The sequence below is a fragment of the Pecten maximus genome, chromosome 6 (assembly GCF_902652985.1).
Source record: "Pecten maximus chromosome 6, xPecMax1.1, whole genome shotgun sequence".
NCBI classification, from domain to species: domain Eukaryota; kingdom Metazoa; phylum Mollusca; class Bivalvia; order Pectinida; family Pectinidae; genus Pecten; species Pecten maximus.
The window spans coordinates 26,863,839-26,887,334 of record NC_047020.1 but is presented as its reverse complement, the minus strand read 5'-3'; the positions used below and the strand labels follow the sequence as shown (position 1 = coordinate 26,887,334).

Below are 23,496 nucleotides of genomic sequence, written 5' to 3'. Positions count from 1 at the left end.
GGAGCTTGAGATCAATATAAACAATTTACATGGTGTAAAACTGTATATTTGTTTTATGCCTTACAATTTTGTAGCAAATTTCCTGGGAAACAAAATATTTAATTTACATAGAGAGTCTGGTAACAATATTTACCTGATCCTCTAATTAATTTAAATAGAGAGTCTGGTAACAATATTTACCTGATCCTCTAATTCCCTGATCTCCCTCATTATCACTCCTGTTTCTTCCACTGTAGATATCAGAAGCTCACAACTCTGAAAACACATTGGAACGAAATTAATATTCACACATTATCACAAGAAACAACAAACAGGGAAGCATTCATCTACTGCAGGTAATATAATTAGGCGCATAAATATCAAATTAACCTCTCTTTGCTACAAGGCTGGCCTCTTTAGATACCTGCATCTGATTTAGTTCTCTGTCTACCCAGGATACATATGTGAAATTACCCTGGACATGCCAGACTTTAGTTTGAAACATGATCCAAGGGACATAATTCAGCATATATTGATCGAAAGACATGAGGCTTGTTTGTTTAGGCAGAACAGCTGGTGTGTCTGTTTTTAAATGTAATACAGTAAAACTCGGATAAGTCGAAGTCGACGGGACCAAGCAAAATATTCGACTTATCCGATGGTTCGACTTATCCGTGTTCGTGTGTTTACGGAAACAAAATATCCGACTATCATGGGTTGTATGCAGAACAAGTGTTTGATAACATAGTCGAAAATAAGCAATAAATAATAACAAAGAAATTGATTAATTATACATGGAAAGAATTATCCCTTTATCTAATAAACAATATTGTGCAAAGTTTAAAATCAAAACAGTTCATGCGTAAAATCCTCTTTGACATAGACACGCGATTTACACACGGGAGTCGTACAATGACAGTATAATATTCTATGAAAACGATACATACATTATAAGAATATAAATGTATATATTGTACTAACATTATTAATTATCTTGAAATCCGTTCATATTGTTCTACAATTTAACAATATTAAACAGGAAAATTGATCGACCGTACGCGTGCTGATTTTGTATCAAAGGTGAAGGCCGCGGTCAATGTTTATCGGCTGCATGATATGCATTGCCACGATCTTTTGAACAGAGTAAAAACATCCCGCATATCATTTTACTATTGCATCGTCGTATTCAGAATTTAGGCATATATAAATAAATCAATGACAGGCAAGTATTTTATCTGTGCATTTTTCGATGGAAGATATGTAATTTATCGTTTACTTTTTCCTATTTTTTCGGCGGCCATGGGTATCAAAAAAGTAAACAGAACACATATTGGTTTGTAGACTAAAACGTGCTCATTTTTTTCTTAGTTATGTATACCTTAACTTTTTACTTCACCCGTGCACCTGTATAAACAATGGGATGATGTGCGACCGACAGCCGGGAACTAACAATAGGCTTTGGTAACACCGTTACGGTTGATCGGTCACACTCGGTCAATCAGGCGAGGTCAGCAAATTTTACCTGAGACAGCATGACGACTCGATGTTCGACACAAAAATGGAAATTTTGGTATAGTTTAGAAAGGAGGGACCACAAAATATATTCGACACAACCGCAGTATTCGATTCAACAGTGTTCGATTCATCCGTGCTTAATTTACTAAGATAAAGAAGGGGAAAAATCGGGACCGAACGAAACGTTCGACTTATCCAATGTATTCGATTCAACCGTGTTCGACACAAGTGAGTTTTACTGTTTTTCAAGCATAAACTTTGCTGGACCTGCAAATGTTAATGTAGGCCTTTAAAGTCTTTGTCAAGGCTCAACTGAAAAAAACCCATAAAAATCACCATGTCTGTCATTATTAAATCAAAGTGGCCCTAGTTTTAGTAAATCATACTCTACTAACACCAACTTCAAAGAATAGGAAGACATTTTGTTATCACAAGGCATTCATATTTCCAAATGCTATTACTCAGTTATTAATATACTGATTATAAGACAAACACCACCATAATAAGTCCTGTCATAGACTGGCATATAAAAAGTTCCTACTCTTTCATTTTGATTAATTTTGATATACACCTTACTCGTTTACTAGATAAGTATCAGTGTCATTACCTCATGTAAAGCTGCCAGGTGTCTGTAGGCTTTCTTTGCTGCTTCGTCCTTCTTGGCATTCTGTAAAATCAGTCAAATTCAAAACCATCAAATTTTTACAGTAACAATTATATGTCTGGTATAAACTAGGCATCACTGCCACCATCTGAACTCTTATAAATGGTTATTAGAAAATTTGAAGTGATGCAATATGCATATGATATATTTCTATCTAATCTGTCTTGAAATAACCAAAAGCTACATCATCAGACCAAACACGGACATTCTGTTTTATGTTGACCAGGAGTCGGCCATGTAATATACAAAATCTTACCGATTACTGAGATTGAACGAAAATAAGTGAAGTTTTGCTTTGTGATTTCTCACAAAAAACATACAGATAAAGAAGTCCATGTATTTAATTGTGATAAGCCATTGAGAGTTTGACTTAGCAGACAATTTTTTGATGACTAGAATGAACAATTTGCGTAAAAATAGCCATAATAATTCACTAGAAGTACTTGTTTTCCTAACCCACCAGTGTTCATTGTGTGGAACTTCACTGTCTTAGGTTACACTTATAAACTGGAAATCTCCGATGACAGATGTCATGTGATCCCTTTGCACACTATAGGCTGATGAAGACTGAACGACTCAGAGTCAATTGGAACAATAGTGATTTCATTTCTTTGTGTTTTTTGTGTTCAGCTATATTTATAACTAGTTTATGAGTTGAAAATTTCAGTACATTAACTCACTCTAAAGATTAACTCATCCGTGACCGTAAATGTTCTGTCCAGTTTTCCAGTTAGCTGGTTTATCTCTTTCTGAACAGCTCGAGTGTCAATCAAAACCTTAGAATAAACAAGTGTAATTCCTCCATAAAATAACAGATATGTATATGATAGTGTTACAGAAGTTTCTATACAATATCACTATAATAACACTTGAACAACAAATACCTTCATCATGGTAATTATATGTATTTATATCAATACATCTAACACTACTTAAATATCAGCATGAATATTTTTCAGTGTGTAAAAACTTACTTTGACTTTTTAAACAACTATTAAATAATAAGAACAAATAAAGTAAATTAAAAACCAGATTCTATTAATCAAGGTTATTTAGACTGTTTAGATATTATCATTTGAAAAATATTTAGGAAATAAAGAAACAGAAGAATTTTACTCAAGCATGTCCACAGTTATGTGTTCCTGGAGATTTTATACCATAAAGATAAATATTAGCGCTTATCCAACAGCCTACCGTGCTGATTCCATCCTTCTGTTTTTTAATGTTCGACACGATTTCCATGATACGCTTTGTGTATGCTGATCTGTTCACATCTTTGGTCATTCTGTCATACTCCGCCACCTTGGAAGGAGATTTTAAAAACATAAATCTCACAGGCAACATGGACAACAGCAATACTAACATATCACCGATGTGGCAATTATATATCAGATAATGGTATGTAAATCTTTAAATCTAGAACACTGACATGACCAGGATCCATCTGTGTACCTTACTATATATGTATGTATCAACAATATTGATGAATATTGCACTGTTCAATTTTTAGTGGCTGTGACCTTAAAAACTTAAAACCCCTAATTGCACATCTCCACATAACAAGATAACTGTAAACCATTTGAAATTTAAGGTAAAGACATTTTTGGATGTGGATATAATCTCCAGAAACAGAAGTTTGCACAGTTTCATTTTCAGGGGTTTAACGTCCTCACAACAGCCAGGGTTATATGAGGACGGGTGTCAAGGAGACACCAACAGCCAGGGTCATATGAGGACGGGTGTCAAGGAGACACCAACTGTCAGGGTTATATGAGGACGGGTGTCAAGGAGACACCAACAGCCAGGGTCATATGAGGATGGGTGTCAAGGAGACACCAACTGTCAGGGTCATATGAGGACGGGTGTCAAGGAGACACCAACAGCCCGGGTCATATGAGGATGGGTGTCAAGGAGACACCAACAGCCAGGGTTATATGAGGACGGGTGTCAAGGAGACACCAACAGCCAGGGTTATATGAGGACGGGTGTCAAGGAGACACCAACTGTCAGGGTCATATGAGGACAGGTGTCAAGGAGACACCAACAGTCAGGGTTATATGAGGACGGTTGTCAAGGAGACATCAACAGCCAGGGTTATATGAGGACGGGTGTCAAGGAGACACCAACAGCCAGGGTTATATGAGGACGGGTGTCAAGGAGACAGCAACAGCCAGGGTTATATGAGGATGGGTGTCAAGGAGACACCAACAGCCAGGGTCATATGAGGATGGGTGTTAAGGAGACACCAACAGCCAGGGTCATATGAGGATGGGTGTCAAGGAGACACCAACAGCCAGGGTCATATGAGGACGGGTGTCAATGAGACACCAACTGTCAGGGTCATATGAGGATGGGTGTTAAGGAGACACCACCAGTCAGGGTTATATGAGGATGGGTGTTTAGGAGGCACCAACAGCCAGGGTCATATGAGGAGGGGTGTCGAGGAGACACCAACAGCCAGTGTCATATGAGGATGGGTGTTAAGGAGACACCAACTGTCAGGGTCATATGAGGATGGGTGTCACGGAGACACCAACAGCCAGGGTCATATGAGGATGGGTGTTAAGGAGACACCAACAGCCAGGGTCATATGAGGATGGGTGTCAAGGAGACACCAACTGTCAGGGTCATATGAGGATGGGTGTTAAGGAGACACCAACTGTCAGGGTCATATGAGGATGGGTGTTAAGGAGACACCAACAGCCAGTGTCATATGAGGATGGGTGTTAAGGAGACACCAACAGCCAGGGTCATATGAGGACGGGTGTCAATGAGACACCAACTGTCAGGGTCATATGAGGATGGGTGTCAAGGAGACACCAACAGCCAGGGTTATATGAGGATGGGTGTCAAGGAGACACCAACTGTCAGGGTCATATGAGGATGGGTGTCAAGGAGACACCAACAGCCAGGGTCATATGAGGATGGGTGTTAAGGAAACACCAACAGCCAGGGTCATATGAGGATGGGTGTTAAGGAGACACCAACTGTCAGGGTCATATGAGGATGGGTGTCAAGGAGACACCAACAGCCAGTGTCATATGAGGATGGGTGTTAAGGAGACACCAACAGCCAGGGTCATATGAGGATGGGTGTCAAGGAGACACCAACAGCCAGGGTCATATGAGGACAGGTTTTTAGGAGGCACCAACAGCCAGGGTCATATGAGGACGGGTGTCAAGGAGACACCAACAGCCAGGGTCATATGAGGATGGGTGTTAAGGAGACATCAACAGCCAGGGTCATATGAGGATGGGTGTCAAGGAGACACCAACAGCCAGGGTCATATGAGGATGGGTGTTAAGGAGACATCAACAGCCAGGGTCATATGAGGACAGGTTTTTAGGAGGCACCAACAGCCAGGGTCATATGAGGACGGGTGTCAATGAGACACCAACTGTCAGGGTCATATGAGGATGGGTGTTAAGGAGACACCAACAGCCAGGGTCATATGAGGATGAGTGTTAAGGAGACACCAACAGCCAGGGTCATATGAGGATGGGTGTCAAGGAGACACCAACTGTCAGGGTCATATGAGGATGGGTGTTAAGGAGACACCAACAGCCAGGGTCATAGAGGGTGTCAAGGAGACACCAACTGTCAGGGTCATATGATGACAGGTGTTAAGGAGACACCAACAGCCAGGGTCATATGAGGATGAGTGTTAAGGAGACACCAACAGCCAGGGTCATAGAGGGTGTCAAGGAGACACCAACTGTCAGGGTCATATGAGGATGGGTGTTAAGGAGACACCAACTGTCAGGGTCATATGAGGATGATTGTTAAGGAGACACCAACAGTCAGGGTCATATGAGGATGGATGTTAGGAAACACCAACAGTCAGGGTCATATGATGACAGATGTTAAGGAGACACCAACAGCCAGGGTCATATGAGGATGAGTGTTAAGGAGACACCAACTGTCAGGGTAATATGAGGATGAGTGTTAAGGAGACACCAACAGCCAGGGTCATATGAGGATGGGTGTCAAGGATACACCAACTGTCAGGGTCATATGAGGACGGGTGTCAAGGAGACACCAACAGCCAGGGTCATATGAGGATGGGTGTCAAGGAGACACCAACTGTCAGGGTCATATGAGGATGGGTGTTAAGGAGACACCAACAGCCAGGGTCATATGAGGATGGGTGTCAAGGAGACACCAACTGTCAGGGTCATATGAGGATGGGTGTTAAGGAGACACCAACAGCCAGTGTCATATGAGGACGGGTGTCAAGGAGACACCAACTGTCAGGGTCATATGAGGATGGGTGTTAAGGAGACACCAACTGTCAGGGTCATATGAGGACGGATGTCAAGGAGACACCAACAGCCAGTGTCATATGAGGATGGGTGTCAAGGAGACACCAACAGCCAGGGTCATATGAGGACAGGTTTTTAGGAGGCACCAACAGCCAGGGTCATATGAGGATGGGTGTTAAGGAGACACCAACAGCCAGGGTCATATGAGGATGGGTGTCAAGGAGACACCAACTGTCAGGGTCATATGAGGATGGGTGTTAAAGAGACACCAACAGCCAGGGTCATATGAGGATGGGAAGGAGACACCAACTACCAGGGTCATATGAGGATGGGTGTCAAGGAGACACCAACTGTCAGGGTCATATGAGGATGGGAAGGAGACACCAACTGCCAGGGTCATATGAGGACGAGTGTTAAGGAGACACCAACTGTCAGGGTCATATGAGGTCAGGTGTTAAGGAGACACCAACAGCCAGGGTCATATGAGGATGAGTGTTAAGGAGACACCAACTGCCAGGGTCATAGAGGGTGTCAAGGAGACACCAATAGTCAGACACCTATAGGACAATTCAAAATAAAGTACAGAGACAAAACAGTGAGTAAAGAAAGGAAAGAAGGTGGCAGAAGATATGTTTTTGGGTCTTTACTTGGAACAAAATCCCCGATTTTTCAGGAGGCACACTATTAGTCGCCTTCTAAGATTAATATGCAGTAGGATACAATGGGTCTTATTCTTGGGCTCTCCAATGTCCCCTGAACAGAAGACAAAGGATAAACCATCTCCGACCCTACAGGGGGGAGTTTGGACAGATATCCTAACAAACCTGTAACTCAGGGAATACACTCTTCTTAAATGTTTGTGTCTAACAGTGTATCATAAGAATCATCATTACACTACAAGAGTGATCTTACCAACTGTTTTAAATGTTCCTCTTTCTGCCTGGCATCGTCAGCTACCTCCTTCATTCTCATACGGAAAGCCTTAATCTCCTCTAGTTTTTTCTCTGCTTCAGACTGATTAAATAAAAAAAACACAATAGTGAAACAAACAATGTAACATCTGTAATTGTTTAATGTTATATATATTGTATACCGATAGGCCTTAGGGCTTTTGGTAAAATAAAGAACTTGAAAGAACTTGAACTTGAAACAAACAATGCTATATTGGAACAAAGAAACAAACAAAAGACTTATGGGCCTTAATGGTCACCTGAGTTATGAAATATTTCAGTATCAGTAGTCAATTTGTCCATTTTTAGTCTGGCCCATTTGCCCCATGGTGGTCAGCCTAGGCCAATACGAGCATACCATCAAACTGCCATCCCATACTGATAATTCTAATAAAGATTTTTATAGTTTTATAAAAAAAAACTCAAGACCCTTTCATATGAAGAGTATTTGATTCTACATTATCTGGGTCTTGAGCTAAATGTTAAGGAAATTTCATTCATATGATCAAATAATTCACATTTTTGGTTGACATTTGACCATGGAAGGTTTCTGTAAATGTTCAATGAAATAGGTCCAGGGGTTTCAGAGAGGTCGAAAACGTAAATTGTTTATGGATGGACGACGACGGACAAAGGCAATTAGAATAGGTCACTTAAAACTTTGTCTCAGATTACCTGAAAAACATACTGATGAAACAAACAAAAGAATGATGAAAATAACAAGGGTTGTGCTTATTAATTTGGATCTGTCTCTTGTTTTATGAAATATCTTCATTTAAATTAATGCCCTGAGGCTGTTGAAAAAAAAATCTTAAAGATAACTTACTTCTTTTTTGGAGTTAACATCTTTCAGCTCTCTGTACTGGTCTATTAATGGCGCTCGGTGTTTCTCCCATTGATTGGCAAGTGTGATGAGTCGCTGGGCACTACTATCCACCACAGTCTACAGGTAAACCAATCAGTGAATACACAAAGGTCACACCATGTTCTACAGGTAAATCAATCAGTGAATACGCAAAGGTCACACCAAGGTCTACAGGTAAACCAATCAGTGAATACACAAAGGTCACATCACAGTCTACAGGTAAATCTATCAGTGAATACACAAAGGTCACACCAAGGTCTACAGTTAATCTATCAGTGAATACACAAAGGTCACATCACAGTCTACAGGTAAATCAATCAGTGAATACACAAAGGTCACACCAAGGTCTACAGGTAAATCAATCAGTGAATACACAAAGGTCAAACCATGGTCTGCAGGTAAATCTATCAGTGAATACACAAAGGTCACACCAAGGTCTACAGGTAAATCTATCAGTGAATACACAACGGTCACACCAAGGTCTACAGGTAAATCTATCAGTGAATACACAAAGGTCACATCACAGTCTACAGGTAAATCAATCAGTGAATACACAAAGGTCACATCACAGTCTACAGGTAAATCTATCAGTGAATACACAAAGGTCACACCATGGTCTACAGGTAAATCTATCAGTGAATACACAAAGGTCACATCATGGTCTACAGGTATATCAATCATTGAATACACAAAGGTCACACCAAGGTCTACAGGTAAATCAATCAGTGAATACACAAAGGTCACACCATGGTCTGCAGGTAAATCTATCAGTGAATACACAAAGGTCACACCAAGGTCTACAGGTAAATCAATCAGTGAATACACAAAGGTCACACCAAGGTCTACAGGTAAATCAATCAGTGAATACACAAAGGTCACACCAAGGTCTACAGGTAAATCTATCAGTGAATACACAAAGGTCACACCAAGGTCTACAGGTAAATCTATCAGTGAATACACAAAGGTCACGCCAAGGTCTACAGGTAAATCTATCAGTGAATATACAAAGGTCACATCACAGTCTACAGGTAAATCAATCAGTGAATACACAAAGGTCACATCACAGTCTACAGGTAAATCAATCAATGAATACACAAAGGTCACACCAAGGTCTACAGGTAAATATATCAGTGAATACACAAAGGTCACACCAAGGTCTACAGGTAAATCTATCAGTGAATATACAAAGGTCACATGACAGTCTACAGGTAAATAAATCAGTGAATACACAAAGGTCACACCATGGTCTACAGGTAAATCAATCAGCGAATACACAAAGGTCACACCATGGTCTACAGGTAAACCAATCAGTGAATACACAAAGGTCACACTATGGTCTACAGGTAAATCTATCAGTGAATACACAAAGGTCACACCATGGTCTACAGGTAAATCAATCAGTGAGTACACAAAGGGCACACCAAGGTCTACAGGTAAATATATCAGTGAATACACAAAGGTCACATCACAGTCTACAGGTAAATCAATCAGTGAATACACAAAGGTCACATCACAGTCTACAGGTAAATCTATCAGTGAATACACAAAGGTCCACCAAGGTCTACAGTTAATCTATCAGTGAATACACAAAGGTCACATCACAGTCTACAGGTAAATCTATCAGTGAATACACAAAGGTCACACCAAGGTCTACAGTTAATCTATCAGTGAATACACAAAGGTCACATCACAGTCTACAGGTAAATCTATCAGTGAATACATAAAGGTCACATCATGGTCTACAGGTAAATCAATCAGTGAATACACAAAGGTCACACCAAGGTCTACATGTAAATCAATCAGTGAATACACAAAGGTCCCACCATGGTCTACAGGTAAATCTATCAGTGAATACACAAATGTCACACCAAGGTCTACAGGTAAATCTATCAGTGAATACACAACGGTCACACCAAGGTCTACAGATAAATCTATCAGTGAATACACAAAGGTCACATCACAGTCTACAGGTAAATCAATCAGTGAATACACAAAGGTCACACCAAGGTCTACATGTAAATCAATCAGTGAATACACAAAGGTCACACCATGGTCTGCAGGTAAATCTATCAGTGAATACACAAAGGTCACACCAAGGTCTACAGGTAAATCTATCAGTGAATACACAAAGGTCACACCAAGGTCTACAGGTAAATCTATCAGTGAATACACAAAGGTCACATCACAGTCTACAGGTAAATCAATCAGTGAATACACAAAGGTCACACCAAGGTCTACAGGTAAATCTATCAGTGAATACACAAAGGTCACACCAAGGTCTACAGGTAAATCTATCAGTGAATATACAAAGGTCACACCACAGTCTACAGGTAAATCAATCAGTGAATACACAAAGGTCACACCATGGTCTACAGGTAAACCAATCAGTGAATACACAAAGGTCACACTATGGTCTACATGTAAATCAATCCGTGTATACATAAAGGTCACACCATGGTCTACAGGTAAACCAATCAGTGAATACACAAAGGTCACACTATGGTCTACAGGTAAATCTATCAGTGAATACACAAAGGTCACACCATGGTCTACAGGTAAATCAATCGGTGAGTACACAAAGGTCACACAATGGTCTACAGGTAAATCAATCAATCTAGATATTAAAAAAAACAAAGTCTTTCGAATTTATTATTCTTAAAAATGTTGTATTAACACTGAATGTAAACACTTTTGAAAATAGACTGAATAAGCATTGGGAAAACCAGGATCTTCTTTGTAATTATAGATATGAGATAAGTTAATGATTCAGAACTAAGTAACAATACTTTCTAATGGTTTCGAGTCTAGTGGTGAAGACTTAACTTCAGTAAAAAAAAAGATTCACATAAATTAAAAGGTAAATTGGATTTTCTTCGTGAACTTGATCATGCCCAAATACAATTCCATTTTGTTAAAACGAGTTGTAATGGGTGTACAATAGAAAGCATACAAAGCTGTAGATTATATGGTAATATTTTCATTCCGTCTTTTTACTTTAAAAAAAAATGTGACTACTGTTTAATACTTATTGTACCTGTAATTTTGCTATGTTGTTCTCAGCATCAGGTAGTAGGTCAAGTGTCCTCTTTTTGACCTTGTAGGCCTCTTCCTTGTCTGTGTTAGTACGAGCCTGGGTGGAAATCTCGTCCTCCATCTGTTGGACACCTGCTGTGAAGGTACGCATCTCTAAATCCATCTTCTCCAGACGAGACACAAGGCCAGACACTTCCTCACGTAGGCTCTCCACCTCACTCTCTCGCTGCTGCTGAATCTCCTGGTAACACAATCAGTTATTTTCCTGATGATAATCCTGTCTCTTCAAACATTTTCAAACTAGGATTAACTATTTTTGAACAAAACAACCAGAACTACAACAACAAATTGAATAATTATCAGTTATTTTGCTCTGTAATAGTTATCCTATGTCCATGAATATGTAATAAAGTAAAGGTATGATATTTACTTAAAAAACACTTAACAGAATATTTTGGTCTTTCAAGTTTTGTCGTTTTGAGGTCTCTTTGTGGCTAATAATAGGCCCAATTCCTAATTAAAATTATTTCATATTCAACTTATAATAAGCCAGATTTCTGAAATTTGCAGTTTACTCCTAATTCAAGTTTCTTTCCTAAATAAGGCAAAAGAAGGTCCCATCTCAAACAAGTGAATAAGCTGTAGCCTTTTTACATGATTAACCATGGAAGTGTTACTTGGCCAAATTGTATACCTCTTCTGTGTGGCCTTGTCCTGCTTCAGAATCTCCTCCCATCTGTGACATGGTTTTTTCCTCATCCTTACAAAACATCCAAAATCAAACGTACTGAGTAGTACACTGCACTTTCAACTTCTGATAAAACAATGGAATACTCTCTATGGGAATGTTCAGTGATAAAATCTTCAATGTCCACAAAATACAATCATCTGTTTCTTCATTGGAATGCTATTGTTAACTACATAGGGTTGTTATTTTCTAATATTTAGAAGAGATTGAGAGGATAATGGATGAAACCTGTCCTATCTCTCAAAGATTTCTTTTCATATTAATTTTGAAATACATATAATGAAATGAAACATTCGGATTTTCTGATTTCCACAACACTGTTAGATTGAACATAGACAAGTATACCACAACACAGATATGATGGCCTACATTTTAAATTGCTTACCTTGGCAAATATGAGTTGTTCTGTGTGTGTAAAGCGTGAACCTTTGGTTTTGGTACCACCCCCAGATCTACTGCTGATGGAGTCGATCATCTGTTGTAGATCCTGTGCCTTCCTAGATGCGGCAAAGTCCCCACTCCTCTGTACATCCTGACGCAACTGGTCCATCACTCGCTTTTGTATCTTGTTCTTTTTCTTTTCTCTGTATTCCTGATATATTTTATATACTATGTAACAATATATATACAGTATGAAGCAGTAAGTACCTATTCTAACAAACTTCAAATTCATGCTATTATTTGGCAATACTTACAACATTACTCTAGGTCTTGTGTAGACACAAATAACTTTAATTTGGGAATATATATTACTTATTTGAACAAAGTTGCTAACATGCATTTATAAATTATTCCATTTAGATTTCCTAGTTCTCCATACATTAATTCCAAACTCATGATTTATCATCTATAGTCGAGATTTTACCGCCATTGACTTTAGCTTGTAACCATACATGTAAATGTATTGTATGTCAAAGTTGTTTAAATAAACAGGACACTGCATATATAATACAAGCCTTAGGCCAAATATAAATAATCTCAGACTTATCATCATCTGCACTGCAAATGCTACCTGTTTGGTGTTCAGAAAACGTAGAATAGGCCAGTCCAGCCTGGCTGCTACCTCTTCTGACAGCCTAACCGGTCAGTATAACCTGGCTGCTAACTGTACAGACAGACTAGGGGCCAATATACTGTAGACTGGAGCTTACCTGTTCAGAGGTCTTGAGGCCAGTCCAGCTAATTTCTACCTGTGAAATAAGCAAAGAGTCCAGTCCAGTCTGGTCCTTACCTACTCAAAGAGATTAGAGGCCAGTCCTGTCTGGTTCCTACCAGTTCAGTGAGCCTAGAGGTCAAGTTCTGTCTGGTTCCCACCAGTTCAGTGAGCCTAGAGGTCAGTCCTCTCTGGTTCCTACCAGTTCAGTGAGCCAAGAGGTCAGTCCTGTCTGGTTCCTACCAGTTCATTAACCGAGAGGTCAAGTTCTGTCAGGTTCCTACCAGTTCAGAGAATCTAGAGGCTAGTTCTGTCTAGTTCCTACCAGTTCAGAGAGCCTAGAGGTCAGTCCTGTCTGGTTCCTACCAGTTCAGAGAGCCTAGAGTTCAGTCCTGTCTGGTTCCTACCAGTTCAGAGAGCCTAGAGGCCAGTTCTGTCTAGTTCCTACCAGTTCAGTGAGCCTAGAGGTCAGTCCTGTCTAGTTCCTACCAGTTCAGTGAGCCTAGAGGTCAGTCCTGTCTGGTTCCTACCAGTTCAGTGAGCCTAGAGGTCAGTCCTGTCTGGTTCCTACCAGTTCAGTGAGCCTAGAGGTCAAGTTCTGTCTGGTTCCTACCAGTTCAGTGAGCCTAGAGGTCAGTCCTGTCTGGTTCCTACCAGTTCAGTGAGCCTAGAGGCCAGTCCTGCCTAGTTCCTACCAGTTCAGAGAGCCTAGAGGTCAGTCCTGTCTGGTTCCTACCAGTTCAGAGAATCTAGAGGCTAGTTCTGTCTAGTTCCTACCAGTTCAGAGAATCTAGAGGCTTGTTCTGTCTAGTTCCTACCAGTTCAGAGAGCCTAGAGGTAAGTCCTACCTAGTTACTATCTGTTTAGAGAGCCATAAGTTCAGTTCAGCCTAGTTCCTATCAGTTCATTGAGCCTAGAGGTCAGTCCTGACTATTTCCTATCTGTTTAGAGAGCCATAAGTTCAGTTCAGCCTAGTTCTTATCAGTTCATTGAGCCTAGAGGTCAGTCCTGACTATTTCCTATCTGTTCAAAAAGCCTTAAAGTCAATCCAGCTTGGCTCCTACCTGTTCAAAGAGCCTTAAGGCCAGTCTAGCCTGGTTCCTACCTGTTCAGAAAGCCTAGAGGTCAGTCCAGACTGTTTGCTATCTGTTCAGAGAGCCTATAATATAGTCCAGCCTATTTCTTACCTGTTCGGAGAGCCTAGAGGCCAGTCCTGCTTGGTTCCATTCATTTTCCCACTCCTGCTGGGCTGTTACTTCTTTAGCCATTTTCTCAATGACAGAAGGTGAGGTATCTTGGTGATGGATAGTTTGATTGGTTACATAAGGAAGACTTTGGGAATAATAGTTTCTGAGTGCTGAAAATAAAGCAAAAAAATATGTTGTATACATGTATATCATTGAAAAGTCTTATTGAGGCCCTATTCCCAATTATGTACTTTTTTTTTATCATTAAAAATCAAGTCATCACTAACATCTTTAAACTTTATCTATATGTTTGGGCATGAAATCCAGCATTCAACTGCATGTTCCAAATTCCTGCAGAATTTTACAATTTGCTGCACAAAAAAAAGAAAGAAAAAAAAAAAAAAAAAAAAAAAAAGATTTCTGGCCAGGTAGCAATTCAATTTATTGAAATTGTCAAGAAAAACAGTGTTGAAATCTGGACATTATATTATTCACATATAATGATACTAAAATTCTGGAAGTGACTTTCTCTGTTTTACAAGTGTCATAATATGTATTAAACCTATAATATGAGTGTTCTATAGATGGCATAGTTATGTATCACTAAGAAACAAAGAATTTAGTTAATTAATCACAAAAACATTGTAAGATTCTTAACAAGACCAAAATGAATCTAAAAGATATGGTTCTAGATCAAAACAGAAAAGCGTACCTTTAGGAAGTTTCCTCTTCAGGTCTGTCATGCCCTGTGGTACATGTAGGTGGGAAGCATGGAACTTACACAACGAACTAGCACCCTGAATATAAAACATAAATATTAAACAAATAAAAAAAACCAGTGGCACACTGAGCTGAATATAAAACATATATCAAAACAACAGTGACACTCTCAACATTAGACATGAATTAAAACAACAGTGACACCCTCAATGTTATACATGAATTAAAACAACAGTGACACCCTCAATGTTATACATGAATTAAAACAACAGTGACACCCTCAATATTAGACATGAATAAAAACAACAGTGACACCCTCAATATTAGACATGAATTAAAACAACAGTGACACCCTCAATATTAGACATGAATTAAAACAACAGTGACACCCTCAATATTAGACATGAATTAAAACAACAGTGACACCCTCAATGTTATACATGAATTAAAACAACAGTGACACCCTCAATATTAGACATGAATAAAAACAACAGTGACACCCTCAATATGAGACATGAATTAAAACAACAGTGACACCCTCAATGTTATACATGAATTAAAACAACAGTGACACCCTCAATATTAGACATGAATTAAAACAACAGTGACACCCTCAACATTAGACATGAATTAAAACAACAGTGACACCCTCAATATTAGACATGAATAAAAACAACAGTGACACCCTCAACATTAGACATGAATTAAAACAACAGTGACACCCTCAATGTTATACATGAATTAAAACAACAGTGACACCCTCAATATTAGACATGAATAAAAACAACAGTGACACCCTCAATATGAGACATGAATTAAAACAACAGTGACACCCTCAATGTTATACATGAATTAAAACAACAGTGACACCCTCAATATTAGACATGAATTAAAACAACAGTGACACCCTCAACATTAGACATGAATTAAAATAACAGTGACACCCTCAATATTAGACATGAATAAAAACAACAGTGACACCCTCAACATTAGACATGAATTAAAACAACAGTGACACCCTCAATGTTATACATGAATTAAAACAACAGTGACACCCTCAACATTAGACATGAATTAAAACAACAGTGACACCCTCAATGTTAGACATGAATAAAAACAACAGTGACACCCTCAATATGAGACATGAATTAAAACAACAGTGACACCCTCAATGTTATACATGAATTAAAACAACAGTGACACCCTCAATATTAGACATGAATTAAAACAACAGTGACACCCTCAACATTAGACATGAATTAAAACAACAGTGACACCCTCAATATTAGACATGAATAAAAACAACAGTGACACCCTCAATATTAGACATGAATTAAAACAACAGTGACACCCTCAATGTTATACATGAATTAAAACAACAGTGACACCCTCAATGTTAGACATGAATAAAAACAACAGTGACACCCTCAATATTAGACATGAATTAAAACAACAGTGACACCCTCAATGTTAGACATGAATTAAAACAACAGTGACACCCTCAATATTAGACATGAATTAAAACAACAGTGACACCCTCAATGTTAGACATGAATTAAAACAACAGTGACACCCTCAATGTTAGACATGAATTAAAACAACAGTGACACCCTCAATGTTATACATGAATTAAAACAACAGTGACACCCTCAATATTAGACATGAATTAAAACAACAGTGACACCCTCAATATTAGACATGAATTAAAACAACAGTGACACCCTCAATATTAGACATGAATTAAAACAACAGTGACACCCTCAACATTAGACATGAATTAAAACAACAGTGACACCCTCAATATTAGACATGAATTAAAACAACAGTGACACCCTCAACATTAGACATGAATTAAAACAACAGTGACACCCTCAATATTAGACATGAATTAAAACAACAGTGACACCCTCAATATTAGACATGAATAAAAACAACAGTGGCAACCTAACAACAACATCTGTTTCATATTACATGTACAGTCAAACTTCGATGTTTCAAAGTTCAAGGGACTAACAGAAAAAACTTCTAAACAGTGGGACTTCGAATTATTCATGGTTGACAATGCAATAATTTTGATAATGACCATAACCATTAGCTGTTATATGTAATATATGTCTTCATGTTGACCGTCGCCTGTCAGTCTCACATGGAAAAGTTTAGTAAATTTATCTCGTGGCACATTTTTTAAAAATTTTTCATCAATTAAGCCTTTTATTGATTAAACAAACTATGTATCGTTTACAAAACAATTATATCACGTTTCAAAGATAAAGCAAAAGAAGTACAATGCACACTTACGTTAACGTTTTTCTGCTAAAAGACACATGTGTTTACGTTATACGCATATATAAAATGCTGAATCCGCTTGTTTTACCGTTTCGTAAAATTTACTCACAGACCGTTGATTTCAATGGCGGCGGAGATCATCAAAGTCGACTACCGGTATGTTATACCGGAGTGATTAAATGCCATGGCTTCTAAATACACAATTAATCTATCAATTGGGCCTGATTATTAAGTAACCCCAGGATCGGGAGTAGACAACACATGCTATAGTTATCCCTATTGTCAGTCCGTGGTCAGTACAGGTAATTTTTTTGTTTGAATCATGAGATGGCAATTTACTATAATATCATAGGTAACGGTCCATGAAAAAAGTTTGATACATCAAAAACTTTCATTTGTAAAAATTTGAATCATGCACAAGTTCCTTAGTAGCATTATATAGCGAGGCAATTCGGGACCAAGCAAAAAGTTCGATACAACGAGAAATTTGAATCAACGAAGTTCGAATCATCAAGGTTTGACTGTATATAAGGCAACAATCGCCCCTGAAATATTCACAGTAAACTGTGACTTAAATGTATAAGCACAATAAATTCAGGTAGGTAGGTAGGATTAAAGCATGATGTTAACGTATTGTAGGACTGGGGTTGGATTCCAGTATTATAGCACTAGTGTACACTATACCTCTCTCTGCCAGTGTGGAGGACTTCCCCTCCATGTGATACTGTTCTGTTTGAGGTAGGGTGGGGTCCACACAGAATTCAGCTGCTGGGCCAGCCTGGAGGCTATAGTCCTCTGTAGCAGTACAGATGCCCCTGCATAACACAGATCAGACAATACAAACATAACACAGATCAGACAATACAAACATAACACAGATCAGACAATACAAACATAACACAGAACAGACAATACAAACATAACACAGAACAGACAATACAAACATAACACAGAACAGACAATACAAACATAACACAGATCAGACAATACAAACATAACACAGATCAGACAATATAAACATAACACAGATTAGACAATACAAACATTACACAGATCAGACAATACAAACATTACACAGATCTGACAATACAAACATAACACAGATCAGACAATATAAACATAACACAGAACAGACAATACAAACATAACACAGATCAGACAATACAAACATAACACAGATCAGACAATACAAACATAACACAGATCAGACAATACAAACATAACACAGATCAGACAATACAAACATAAAACAGATTAGACAATACAAACATAACACAGAACAGACAATACAAACATTACACAGATCAGACAATATAAACATAACACAGATCAGACAATACAAACATAACACAGATCAGACAATACAAACATAACACAGAACAGACAATACAAACATAACACAGATCAGACAATACAAACATTACACAGATCAGACAATACAAACATTACACAGATCAGACAATATAAACCTAACACAGATCAGACAATACAAACATAACACAGATCAGACAATACAAACATAACACAGAACAGACAATACAAACATAACACAGATCAGACAATACAAACATAACACAGGTCAGACAATACAAACATAACACAGATCAGACAATACAAACATAACACAGGCATACACACATATATATACTGATATATTAATTCCATAAAAACACTCAGTTCATACCAGAAAATGTTTGAGAGACATAGATGATCCTGCTGTCACATGACATTCCAAACCTCAGCAGTTCCTGAGATTAGCTAGTTACATTAATATTGCATTGGGACAAAATGGGACAGGATGGACATGGGTAACACTATATTTACATATATATTACATAATATATTACATGTGTAATAGTTCTCACTATCAAGGATATATACAATTTGTGTTTTTTTTAGTTGTGTTCATCAAATGACCCAAAAACCTACCACACTTATATTTATATCATCATTTACCTGTACAGGCACTAATGAATACATTCCACTTTTACAAAAGACATAATTGGAATAAGAATGGTAAAAATTGAATATCTTTTATATTCATCTATAAAGTAACTTGCATTAAATTTACTTTTAGCAATCAAACAGGTCATGAAAATGAAATATACACAAAGTGATTAAATCGGTGCAAAATGGCTTGATAAATTTGGAAATTTTGTCAACTGGTCTGAATAATACTGCAGTAATTACTATGAATAGAAGTTCATAATGACATTACCTAGAACTTCCTCCACAGCCTCAGCTGTCTCTTTAGGTAACTTGTCCACAAGGAACATAAGTACTCTCCTGATCTCTTGCTCATTTGAGTAGAGGAATGTCTGGTAACCAATTTCCCCTCTGTAACCAAGTTCCTTGGGAAAATAAGACAGACATTTTTTTGTTTAACTTTCCACATACTGAGCTTATACAACTGACAATGGAAATAAAAGAAAGTTTTATCCAATGATACTTTTATAGACTGAAACCAGACTTGGACATTCTGACAGGTAGACATCTGTTGTAGACATCAAATCAAGTGCCATACAAAATTGCTCTGTTGTTATAATTACATATATAACATGTCATTCTTGCATTGGCAGACAGTACTAGTGGATCTGATTGAACCACTGGAATATTGAGGATAACAAAATCTAGATTGGATAATCAGTGATCACCATTGCCTGTTTTAACGTGGCGGCCCGCCACCCTTAGCTGGGTACCCGCCACGCTTACACAACCAAATTCACTCGATCCGCCACGCATGTAATTGTTACCTAACACCCCTATTTTGTATCGATTTCAAGCAGAAAACTGACCCGTTTCTATAGCGTCCGATACTCATTACCTATGGCCCCTGTTTTTACAGGTGAACTAGGCCTAATTGACGAATTGCGATCTCGGTAAGGTGCCTCACCGTTATGTTTTGATACGGTTGACTGATCTCTTGATCACACCTATATATCGATGGTGATAATTAATTAATGGTAGGTGTACTGTTCTGACCATGGGAACAGATGTGATTGTATGGTTTCAGTCGATCGGGACATCAGAGAAAATGTTACCATCGTCTATGTACATCGGAAAAACCGACGGTCCGATAAGATTTTTTTTTTCACAAGAATTAATATTCAGCTGGGATAATCAAACTGATAATATCAATACCTAAGCCGATGTTTGAGAAGCATGGATACATTTTTGAAAACTTTATGGCAATGTCACCATGAAGAGAGAGGAGTATCAGCTCCTTTTTTGGAACACCATGTGAACGACATGCGATCGCGACAACCGATCTAGAAAACCTGCAGCCAACAGACTGAAATCTGATATATCGCGCAAGCCACGGCTACAGAAATGCGCATGGATTAATTGTGTATGAAGATGATCAAGGTAAGCTTACAATTAGCCTATATTTGATTTGCTAGATAATGATAATAATCTAATGAATATTTCGTGCATTGGTTTTCTTGTCACGTGCTATTTTTAGAAAGTACTATTAGAGTGATCTCCCTTCCAAAAACGATCTCGAAACGTCCAATAATATAAATAATCTCAGAATCTCTCCATTTATTATTTGATAGTGTTATCTAGGTTTTTGATTTTCTTTAATTATTATTAAATAAAGATAAGTTAATTAGCACCTCAAGTATATACAATGTAATTAAAAAATAACATGTACATTTGTAATGAATATGTACTAATTTGATTATGTTTGTTAAAATATAATTAATTTGTTTTTTGGGGTTTTTTTTCCAAAGATTTATTGATGGTTTTAATTGTTTTGCTTATTACAAATTTGTAGGTATAAGAAGCTCATAATTATAAAATGGAAATGACCACAATAAGATTCATTAAGCTTTTCAAAAATATTTATTTATTTATTTATTACCATCAGCAGGAACAGGCTCTCTCAGAGGATCTTGAACTCTCTGATGATGGTGTTTACCCAGGGAGTTCCCTACAAGAAAGCTGCTTCTTTCTAGAAGGGACTGTGCAACAGCAGAATGTTCATGTCATTTGGAGAGACAAATTGTGTTAGGCTTCAATTGTTCATAGTGAAGACTATTTTCAGGAGAAAATTATAGTGACTGTGTTGAATTGATATCTTAATTGAAATTATATTGTGGCTTGTGCATTGCTTTAAATACTTTATATATTCTTATATTATGTCCAGTAAAAGTTGCCATTGAGTTTGATTTGTAGATGCTGTATCATAGATATAATAGTTGCTATTAATATGTTCACTGATAATATTATAGTGCAATTTATGAAATTAATAATTGAAATGTTTTAACTAATAATACTTGACAATGCAATATGATCTTGATGTGAATGTTTATCATATTTATAACAGTAAAAGATGCTATTTGAGTTTGTTTTATTCAATGTTATATTAAAGAACAGCGAGTTGGAATTGAGATTGAAATGGTTTTGTGAAAATAAATTGATGATTGTTTAAATGAGGAATGTATGTTTGTATTTTTTTAAAGTAATGGTATAAGCTGTTATTTTGTTTTAATTTACACGATATATATGGCATAGAGTGAGCAAATGATTAAAATGCATATTTATTTAGAACTAAATCAAACAACATAATTAAATCTCTATTCTTAATGTCATAATTGATGATGTTTCTTGAAACGTCGCACCGCGAGGCTGCATGACATCCACAAAAGTACATGTTCAGAAAAAATTGTCAAAAAATTTTCCTCCACCCATCATTTTGAAATTGTGGTGATCCCTGGGATATTATCACCATTGTCAAAACAATCATGAGATGATTCTATTGAAGTTAGGTCTTAATCTATAAGCTTGTATTCAAAACACAACCAATAATGTTAAACCAATGTCCAGCTCTAATGCTTTGCAGATATCCTGGAATTACAATTCTATTTTTATTATCAAAATATGTCTTAAGTGGTCAAGCCACTACAAAGTTCTTAAAAACAAACATGACCAGATCAACAAAACTAAAGTACTGTACATCATTTATAAACCAGTCACCTGGATATGAGCTGCCATAGATGTGCCAATCCTAAACTTGGCAGACATTCCACCAGGGAGGGAGTTGGGGAGGTCCACATCACTATTGATGACCTTGAGACATCTAACAACAGCAGACACAATCAGTTCTGTAGAGAATTGTTTCAGATTTGTGACATCATCCTCAATATCGCTGTCAAAATCAATGAAATATGTTAAGACATATATTTTCAGTCTTGTGTTAAGATTGTGATAATTTCTTCTATAAGTATTAGTTAGACTTAAATGTTTAATATTGAAAAAACATGTTATCAGATATATCTAATGAGTGACAATGTGAATTTAAGTATAAGCAGTCAGTTTGTCCAACATAAATTACTCTGTGCAGTTTTTATTACAAAAGCAGTGGAATACACATATACATATTGTATGGAAGTCGCGATCGGCTGGCTAAAGTAAGTTGCTGTTCTAACAAAAGTCTAATACAATGACATCATAAAGTGTTATCAACCAAAATATCTACCCACTCTGTAATAATTCTGGATAGACATGCGTAGGTTTATCAGCGGACACGGACATATTGTTCATGTTGGATTATAAATACAAGTAAATGTCAGGATAATTGAAATTGTTTTAACTTCCAAAATCTCAGTCAGTGAAAGAGAACATATCATTTTCTATAGGCCTACTATATAAACTTTGATTTAATTTTTTGTATCAAATGCCAGCTTTAAGTTCAGCTACAGTGAATCCTCTCGAGTAAGAGAAGTTGCTATGACAAATGACAAACCGGTCCTGCACTAGGCCTACTACAGGCAATATTTAAGAAATTTTACAAGCTGTAATATCAACAATACATTCTAATTTCAAACTTATGCATTGTCGTAGCGATCGCATGAAGTTAACTTCATGTTAACAACACAAAATTGGCTAGATATAAAAATGCTACATTGAAAATACACGCACCACCCGATAATTCGGAGGGAGTGAATGATAATGTGATCCACCTCCTCCATCTTGTCCTGTCATGTGACTGATTTTATAGAGTCGGGCGGAATAATCGTCGATGATTAATTAAAATAAAACACTGGTTCAGATGTAATTCATACAGTTGACTAAATAGTTATTCTTATGAATTAAATTGTTACCAAAAATATTTTGAATTGTAGAAATAT

At 37.5% G+C, this 23,496-nt stretch overlaps 1 protein-coding gene across 1 annotated transcript in view; it reads right to left on the bottom strand.

Annotated features, from left to right (window-relative positions):
* Positions 1-23,342, bottom strand: part of LOC117329404 (coiled-coil domain-containing protein 22 homolog) — a 29,450-nt gene extending 6,108 nt beyond the window's left edge. Inside the window, exons 1-15 of the mRNA XM_033887348.1 lie at positions 23,288-23,342; positions 22,343-22,514; positions 19,581-19,713; positions 18,047-18,177; positions 15,069-15,153; positions 14,357-14,526; positions 12,402-12,608; positions 11,963-12,028; positions 11,270-11,509; positions 8,197-8,313; positions 7,333-7,434; positions 3,353-3,460; positions 2,839-2,934; positions 2,102-2,161; positions 181-255 (exon numbers count right to left, since the gene is read on the bottom strand). Of these exons, the coding sequence (XP_033743239.1) occupies positions 181-255; positions 2,102-2,161; positions 2,839-2,934; positions 3,353-3,460; positions 7,333-7,434; positions 8,197-8,313; positions 11,270-11,509; positions 11,963-12,028; positions 12,402-12,608; positions 14,357-14,526; positions 15,069-15,153; positions 18,047-18,177; positions 19,581-19,713; positions 22,343-22,514; positions 23,288-23,337 (1,812 nt within the window). The 5' untranslated portion in view covers positions 23,338-23,342. The remainder of the gene's footprint in view (positions 1-180; positions 256-2,101; positions 2,162-2,838; positions 2,935-3,352; positions 3,461-7,332; positions 7,435-8,196; positions 8,314-11,269; positions 11,510-11,962; positions 12,029-12,401; positions 12,609-14,356; positions 14,527-15,068; positions 15,154-18,046; positions 18,178-19,580; positions 19,714-22,342; positions 22,515-23,287) is intronic.
* Positions 23,343-23,496: the final 154 nt, after the last annotated feature.